The following is a 9,311-nucleotide window of genomic DNA, read 5'->3' as shown; positions in this document are numbered from 1 at the left end:
TTTCATCTAACCTGACAGAAGAGCTGAAAACAGGAATGAAGAAGTGATCCCAACATTACTGTCTGTGTATCAAAAGTGTGATGTAGCTCAATGGTAAACGCTGGTTTCTCATGAAGTGGGAAAAAAACGGTAATCGTATCGAACTAAGATGCTTTTACTGTCTTCACAGAGCTGAAATCTTCAGGCTCCAGCAACTGATATGTTGGCCAAGATGAACCTCCAGTTTAACACTGCGCAGACCACTCAAGTAAAAGGTTTAATAAATGTGTTTTCCCCCCCCCCCAATAGTTTTAGAAAATTATTCAAAGAAACTTTTCTTTTAGAAGTGAATGCCACACTGAAAATTTAGAAGAAAAAAACAAAAAAACAAAACTTGAGTACATTTATTATAAGTGTGTGTGTGTGTGGGGGGATGTTTCAAGAATCCAAAAGTTTGATGATTTTCTTTCCACATATTTTAAGATAACCAGACTGTCTCTAAAGTTTTGATTGGCAATCAAGTAATCTTGTTTCACTGGGGAATAAATATGATGTGACTCAGGAGCCAGGTTCACGCTGTGCAGGGATGGCCTCTGGGGAATAAATATGACATGAAACAGAGCATAGTTTCTCTCAGCCACACTTGTAAATCAAAAAATACACGAGAACATATCATTCAAAAGGAGCAGGTTTTCCGCTGTGCAACGATGACTTACAAAAATTATTAGTCGGTGTTTGAAATTTTAAGGGGAAATTTATAACAGCTTATTACTTTCCGATTCCTCTCATGTAGGAAAGTAGTAAGTGCCTCCATAAGGTCTTCTTTTGTTCGCTCTCCACTCCTTCTGTCCAGAATCCAATTCTGCTTTCCCATCCAAAACTTTCCATTTCTGCTGCGATTCTGCATTTGCAGCAGCAGCCGTGCAGTCTGCCATCTCCCGTCGTACAGAAAGGCATTGTTACCAACAACCTTTTTTATATAATCAGGTTCACACAGTGTGACATGCTCAAAATCCGTTTCGGAATCACTCGCTGTGTGCCTGTGTGATGTGTGTTGATCTTCCTAATTCAGGAAGTGGCTACAAGTTAATAGCTCCTTGCCTCGACTTGCCCACATCTGCAGTGAGAGTAATAATTAAAAAGATTAAAACACCTGGAACTGTGACAAGGATGGATGGACGATGATCCAAGTTTATCTGAGCAGGATGATGTGGGAGGTAAAAGAAAATATCTCGAAAGCTCGCTCTGTACATCAGCTTTAAAATTCAGATCCAAGCTTTGCAAGGTGGATGCATGATTTAAAACGGACCCAGAGAGCAAGAAATCACCAACTGAAAAAAAAATAAGAGAGCAGCATAACAGATAAAGTAGGTAAAAAAAAAAAAGATGTTTCTACACTGCAGAGTCTGACAGTAATTATCCATACCATTCTGTCAAATTGCCTCAATAGCTGCTAGAGTTAAGAAAACCAGTGCAACAAAAAGCTGTATCACTCTTTGGATGCACAGACAGTACATTTTAACACAAACGTCATGTGTTTTTTTAAACTGTTGTATATGTTAGCACTAAAAAAAAAAAATCTACAAAGTAAGCCCCCAGCTACATCTAACAATCTTCAACCTGATAAGGATGACAGAGTTATTCTTTCGACGCAAAGAAAAATGTTAAAACAGCCGAGAAAAGTTTTCTTCACACCTCTCTGACTACAGTACATTTAAGGGAACAAAGATCTGTGTAGTGCGTGTTTGTTTTGATCGAGAAAAGATGCAACGCACAGGCAGAGTTAAAAAAAACAAAAAAACAAAAACAAAATAAAAATAAAAAGGCATCAAAAAGCAACAACATCCAGCGAGCAAAGAAATGTGCACCCACTTCCTGACGCTGTGCGTAAACATGACCTCGCTTCCTGCGTGATTCCTGAATGTGTCCGCATGCTCCGTAAAATACATTAAAGTGCAAACACCATTTTTATACGAGTCCCTCGTGCATCGTAAAGCGACTCATTTACATTAGATGATGATTGAAATAGTTTCTGTCCTCTTCTGATTTTTACAGCTGCGTGACAAGTAGACTGAGTCAAAGTGCACAAGATTAAAAAAACGAAAAGAAAAGAAAAGAAGTAAAGGTAGGAAACAAGCTTTCTGTGTCATTTTGTATTTAAAATTGCTGTTCACCCCTGTGTCCCAACAACCCCCCACTCCCCCCCGGTTCCCAACCCTGACCCTAAACCTCTGATGCTGCTGATGATGATGGTGCACACCCCTGCTGGTGGAGTGGTGGGCGGAAAGGGGGCCGAGCTCTCACACGGTGAGGGAGATGAAGCTGTTGTATCTCTGGATGTTCCTCTTGAGGATCTCGGAGCACGGCCCCAGCACGCGCTCAAAGCGGGGCCGGTCCAGCTTCACGCACTTGAGGGGTCCGCGGGCGACGACGGTGGCTGCCCGGGGACGGTTCAGCAGCAGGGCGATCTCACCTGGACGCAACAGGAGCGGAAGGTCAAAATCAGAGATGGATGGCAAAGTAATTAGAAGGACGATGCTCACCAAAGTAGTCTGAGGGTCCGAGGCGTCCGACCTCGACGTACTCCTCGTTGTCAGATCGGCGCTGCAGAACAGAGGCTATTCCCTGCACACACACAGAAACAGAAAGGTCCTCAGCTATGTAGAAGAAAGGCAAAACTGTGGAAAAAAAAGGTGGACAGGAGACTGAAAATCATGAGGAGGATTAGGCTGAGGAGAAAATTCCTCTGCTTCATAAGAACACAGGTGCACTGGATTTAGTCGTAGACGCTGTGGGACGAACACCTGTTGAGTGGGACGCACACGAACAGGGACGTCCAAGACGGGACAGGACAGAAAAATCCATTATCTCCGCCCCGGTTCCTCCGCTGAATAATAAACACAAACATCTAAGCCCACTTGGGGATGAAGTGAGTCATCACTGTCTCCATCACGAAATCCTCTAAATCAGAACTCATCCGTGAACTGGAAACTGCTGTATTGTCCAACAAAGAGGAGCTTTAAGTCCTTAAATGACCCCCAAACCACTGCACAAACACACACACACACACACACACACACACACACACATGCATAAATTCTGAGCTAATATTAGAAAACTCTAAATCAAAAAAGCACCTGAGAGTCTAACAACTCCAGGGGATGCATATATTCATCATGCATTTTTGTTGTTGTGGGAAGCTTGACTGTGTGATTCATCTAACAAGCAAAGGCAAGGGGAAATTATTTGGATTTATTTTGGCCAACAAAGGATTAGTCCTGCAGCTGCTAGCAAACTTCAAACTACATGCCTGAAAATGTACAATTTTCCAAAATCTCCCAGAAAACACGTTTGAAGCTGCACCCGATGCACGCTTTGCAAGCACATTCAGCGCTAATCTCGAAACATGCGACGTTTTAAGAGCTGCTGTAATTGATGGCAGGTAAAAAAGGAAGAAAAAAAAAAAGAAAAAAAAAAGGAAAGTCAAGACGGGAACTTCCCGGCTTGTCTTGGACTGCTTTAGAAGACAGAGTTGATTGTTCCAGCAATCCCTCAAACGTTTCTAATCCCTTTCTGCTTTCTGTGCTCCTGGTCGCTGACCAGGCTAATAATGCTAAATATGAATATAATGAGGCTTAATGAGAACCCCCCTCCCCCCCCTCAAACTGCCAGCAGCTACTCACTGCTGGCAGACAAAGGTGAGACTGTATTTCAACAAAAGGGTGTGTGTGTGACTCTGCGAGTTTACGCTAGAAATGAGCTGTGCAGAGTATTCCAAGCAAGGAGTAATTTGCGAATCCCCTTTTCGAATCAGTGCTGGAAAATGTGCACTGTGCAGTTACCACGTTGACAACGCAACACGTCGCAACAGTGACAGTGACAGTCGGCGAGACCATGGGAAAGTCATTTACGCCGTTCTGCAGCAGCGCCGTCTTCATATGGCGCTTTATTCAGACGGCTTGGATGTGATAAAATATGATTTATCTGATAACTAATCTAATCAGCCAGGAAAAGGAGAGTGATAAGAGAGCAGCCAAGAGCCCTGGAGGAACTCTGACGGGAAAATCTGTTGGCATGACAACCACAAGTCCTGAACTCAACAAATATGGCCTTCATGGGAAAAAGGGAGATGTGACTTAAACTGTTTTGCTTAAATTCTAAAAACTCTGGATGTGGAGAAAAATTAACACTTCACATCAGTGGAGGTGGCAGCATCATGCTGTGGGGAGGCATCTTTTTTTAGAATATCGAGGGAATCTGCTTAGGGTTCAGGGGAAGATGAACGGACTTAAATCCTGGAAGAAAGTCAAACTGGATTTAGAAATTATGTTGCATCATCATTTTAGGCAAGCAGGTGATGAGCTATATAAATACACTCATTTCTTGTTTTGCTGGTTAACACCTGATTGTGGTTTTGTATTGAGATTAACAGCCACTCATCAGTACTTCACAGTTTTTTTTAAAGGTTTTATTGGCCTTCATTTAGCAGTTGTTAGACAGAAAGGTGGGTTATGAGAGAGGGGCGGGGAGACATGTGGCAAAGGTCGGGCCAGGACTTGAACTCGCAACAGCCGCGTCGCGGACCCAGGCCTCCACACATGGGTCACACTTTATCCCTGCGCCACCGACGTGCCCTAAAATTACTTCACAGTTGCTGTTTATGACGAGAAAAGCTATTTTAAATCCCAATAAACGGTAAATCTCTGCCTAATTTACCTCCCCATTATTGCTTCTTCACATTTTTAGCCCATTCAAGTGCTATTTTTGTAACTTACGAACTGCATTTGTAGGATTGCAGTTGGATTTTTTTTTTTTTCTCTAAGCTGAAGGCGAAACGAATAAGCGGGAAGGTAGCGCTCCTGTGTTTACAACCACCGTAATACTCTCCTTTCCATTCATGTCCAAACAAAGAGAGTGAGACAGTGCAGCGCTGCAACAACAGTTGCTCGTGAACAGGCCTCATCCAGTGTGGTCCAGATAACCATCTCATACTGTACCACCTCAGGGGGAGTGCTCTGCTCCACAGATATTTCTTTTATAAACATTTAAGAGCTTCGCCTGCCTAACAAAGGCCGCTCCAGACCGCTGACAACAAAAGGGGGCAGGAGAGGTCAGGCATAAAGAAAAACAAACAGAAAATAACGGGGCGGGGGGGAAATGCGAGTGAATAAAGAGTTCACGCCAATTAAATGAGAGAAAAGCGGCCGTCTGTCCCTCAGCAGGTCCTTTGTGACAGCTCATGCGCAGAAATACATATTCACATGCATCAGCGCTTAAATAAATACGCCACAGGCCGAAGGTAATGAATCAACTTGGGATGACAAGTCAAAATGTAACAGCTTGCTTGTACGAGGAGCAATGGAACGCTGACGCGCTCAGAGAAACACAGACAGGGGCACGGGGCGAGATGGAGAAAGGTGATATCCGGAATAGCCTGTTCATGGGGCCACCCAGCACCAGGAGTGTCTGCACCTTCTCATTCAAACACACACAGCTCACCGACTTCCCCAGCAGCACCGTTTCTAACTAAATTCGCTCTCTTCCGTCCGCGCCCGAGGGCTGCGTTGAAGCAATTCCAAAAATGGCTTTACTCCGTCAGGACCCGGTGATCTTTTCCTTCAAATTAAAAATACGACCTGCTTCGTGAACTCCATCGATCCGCCCTCGCTTAGATCAGGCATCAGCTGAGCCGCACGTCAGGAAGCAGGTTTGGAATACAGACGAACAGCAGATGATATGTGCTGTTGGAAATCCACAGAGGGTCTTTGTTCTGCGTGACCCACTGGAACCCTCCGAGTCCCGTCAGTGTGATTACTCTTGTGGGAGGTCGAAAGACAAATGTGAGACAGCTTACGAAATACTGTTTAGAGCGATGAGTCTGGGAGACGAGGGCAAATATGTGAGCAGAGAAGACGACTTCATGACGTCTTACCTTTAAGAACGTCTGTGTTTTATTTACATAGTGACATTAAAAAGAAAATTATCTTTTTGTTGTTTGTTTTTTTTTACTGAACTAACTTCATATTTGGAAATAAAAATATAGAACCTTAAATATTTTCACATTCGGTTACATTATAACCACAAACTTCAGTTTATTTTTGGGGGGATTTTATGTGATGGATCAACGTGAAGTAGCTTTCAAAACACCGTGTGTGGGAGGAAACATCATTAAACTCCACGTTGAAACACAGCAGCGGCAGCACCATGCTGTGGGGAGGCTGGTCGGAGTTGATCGTAAGGTGGATGGAAAAGACTTTAGACTCGGGATCAACGTCCAGTTGAACAACAGCTTTAAACATGTAAAGCCCGTTTACACTTTTACTTGAAAGCAAAGATTTGCAGCCAACTCATTATTTTTGATATTTTTAATAATAAAAGAATTTAACCATGTGAAATAACAGGGTAGCATACATTATATAAGCCACAAAAGTAAGTAAGTCCACGGAGAAGTATTCACACCGTAACTTTTTCCACATTTTGTCACATCCCCACCACCATCAGCAGTAGCAGGTTTCCTTTCAGGACGGCCCTGTAAGTAGTTCTGTCTGCCTTCCCCTCAACTCCAACCGTTTTCCCCATCTATGCTAAACTCAGTCATTACCCCAGCATAATGCTGCCGTCGCCTTACTATACATAAGGACTAAGGATTATTTTATTTGTATTCTAAAATGAAAAGCCTTCCATTTATGACAACAGAAGAAGGAGAAGAAATAAGGACAGAAAAAGAAGTAGCAGAAGTGGTTGACGTTAGGGAAGCTGAGATTCGACACCTCGTGGCCCCTGGAGCCTGTGAGGGCTTGTTTGTACCGTGTGAGAATAAAATGTAAACATGTCCTCTTTCATTAAAGCCTCAATCTTCCATCCAGGCCACAAAAACATGATGTCTCTATAAGCTCCTTCTTTTAAAGCAGTACGTATTTAGTGGTGTTTTTTTGTTTGTTTTTTTTCCTTTCGCTGATTCACAAATAATAGCGAGAGGAGACAGATTAGGACACAAGGGACGTATGAGCAAAGGCACTGCTGTCATATAAATAGCAACAACAACCATAACATGTGCACATGAGAAGACGCAGAAAAAGGGAGACTATAGTGAGATTGCAGGAAGCTTTTCTTGCAATTAGTCACACTTTCAAAATCCTCCTTTATTTTGCGGTCTGCCCACACGTCCTGCCCTCCTTTGCTCATCCCTTTCCTTTCTGCCTCCGTCTGTCTCCCTCGCTCTCTCTCGTCTCCCCTCCCGGGAGGCTGGGTCTCCTGACCCCGTGTGAAAGTCAGCAGCACGCATTCCAGCCCAGTCCACGGCGCTCTGGGAAAGTTGGGCTGCCATGAGACATGAGGTTACAAACGGAGCCGAACCGCAACTGGGCGCAAAAGTAGGTGGAAAAACAGTGGGTGTGTACCGGCCCACGAAAGATTTAAGGTGGGAAACGGCGATAAATCTTGTATAAAATGTAGTCATCGTCCTTAATGATAAGAGCGTCTGATCTGTGATAAGCACAAGCTAAAACTTGTTTGTTGAGTCGGAAAACGCATTCCCCTCTTTGCTCCCGCTTTTACTGTATCTCCATCTTCTATTCCCCTCAAGTCCACAACATATTTCTCTCCTTTTGGCATGTACAAACTCCCAGATCGGTGAGTCATGCAAAGCTGATTGTTTTTTTTTGTTTTTTTTCTTTTTCTATTTTCTGCAGAGTCAATGTGACCTTTGAGGGACGTCTGCAGCTAAATTTGGAGGCCTCAGACACGACCAGCTGGTGAAATACAATGTTAGGAAGTTTAAAGCACTCATTCAGCTAAAACCTTCCCAAGTACTCTTGCATTACGACACACATCAATGCACTTTCTTGGCATTTTAATAAGAAACAGACCAACTCAGAGCATAAGTAACTAAGGTTGGAGAAAAAGAATGAAAGTATTGTGCATAAATGTAGACAAAATACTTTTGCTGCAATGTCTCTGCTCTCTTTGAACATCGACAGACTGGCAATTTTTGCTCATTCTCCTTCACAAAGTAGCTCAGGTTCATTTAGATTTAAAGGAGTGTTCCCACAGAAGCCCAATAAACTCCCAATATACTCTGGATTTTGATTGGGTCATCCTAACACATGAATTTGCTTCAATCTGAACCATTCCATATTATTTTCAGATCGTATCTTTAGTCTTGTTGTCCTGCAGCAAAGTGAATCTCCGCCCTGGTCGCGAGTCTTCTGCAGGATTGCCTTACAATCTGCTCTGGCCATCTTCCCATCAACCCCGACCAGCTATCCCTGACCACACAGGAGATTGCTTATCGATTCTCCAACCTGATCCGCAGCTCCCTGGGCCTCCTGGCTGCTTCGTGTTGCTCTATCACATGAAATCCAAACACAAAGCTCGTGGCTGTAAAGTGTGCAACTGGGAAAAAGTGTGAAGACTTTGACAGAGTTGAATTTAGATTCAATATTTTTGCTTTTTATGGTAGCGATAACATGTTTAGGGAAAACAAGGAGAGGCTGGGGAGTGACACAGACACTAAAGGCGCTGCTCAAATCAAGGATGGCTGCAAGCACTGTTGCAGCTAAATATAATGTTTCACCATGTTTGCTAAAGTACAGCCTGTAAACATTACATGTGGCCACTGTTCACAAAGAGCTCAATTTGTTGTGTGTGTGATTACAACCTGCTAACCTCATTTTACTGCTCCTCAATAGCTGGTTTACTCAGTGTTGTGTGTGTTGGTGTGTGTGCGTGTGCATGTGTGTGCGTTGGTGTGTGTGTGTGTGCGTGTGTGTGGCATCCTGGGTGTTGGTCATTAGGGGAACTGGTCTTCATTGCCACACATTCAGTTTAACAGAGTGTGCACTTCTCTGTCATTATGTTGTCAGGCATTATATCCCCCCCCATTTTTCGCGGCTGAACAGGAGCCCACAGCGAATACAGGTCAGTGTCGAGATAAGATTTGGGAATTTTACGGCAACATCTGGAGGTCCTGTACTGACTTGTGGTCAGTAGTAAGAGTGACAACATGCTATCCTTAGCAGGTAATGTAAGGGACTTTAAAGCATCTCACAGCTGAAAGTGAGGAGTGGGGAAAACTTTCCACAGACTGACGTCAGAGGCTGGTGGCTGTCTGCCTCGCCGAAGTCGTTTCAGCCAAAGGGAGTAAAACTAGCTGTTGTGGGGGAAGGTGTTCTAGCTTTTTACTCAGTTAAGACACACATTTTTTGTTTATATTGCTTGACTAGTAAAACCAGGCTGTTTAGTTGCAATGTTGTTTTTTTTTGTAGCTAAATCTGTTTATTTGCAAGAAGCAAACAAAAAGATTACATATTGAGAAAAAAAAAAATTATATA

The 9,311-nt window shown here is 43.4% G+C and overlaps 1 protein-coding gene across 5 annotated transcripts in view; it reads right to left on the bottom strand.

Annotated features, from left to right (window-relative positions):
- Positions 1 to 1,527: 1,527 nt before the first annotated feature.
- prkar1b (protein kinase, cAMP-dependent, regulatory, type I, beta) overlaps positions 1,528 to 9,311 on the bottom strand; it is a 68,207-nt gene continuing 60,423 nt past the window's right edge. For all 5 annotated transcript variants that reach the window (XM_007556408.2, XM_016673544.1, XM_007556409.2 and 2 more), the window contains 2 exons: positions 2,523 to 2,604; positions 1,528 to 2,452 (listed from right to left, as the gene is read on the bottom strand). In XM_007556408.2, the coding sequence (XP_007556470.1) occupies positions 2,280 to 2,452; positions 2,523 to 2,604 (255 nt within the window). In that variant the 3' untranslated portion in view covers positions 1,528 to 2,279. The remainder of the gene's footprint in view (positions 2,453 to 2,522; positions 2,605 to 9,311) is intronic.

This window comes from Poecilia formosa, unplaced genomic scaffold (genome assembly GCF_000485575.1).
Source record: "Poecilia formosa unplaced genomic scaffold, Poecilia_formosa-5.1.2 Scaffold78, whole genome shotgun sequence".
NCBI lineage: Eukaryota > Metazoa > Chordata > Actinopteri > Cyprinodontiformes > Poeciliidae > Poecilia > Poecilia formosa.
This window is presented reverse-complemented; position numbering and strand designations above follow the sequence as displayed.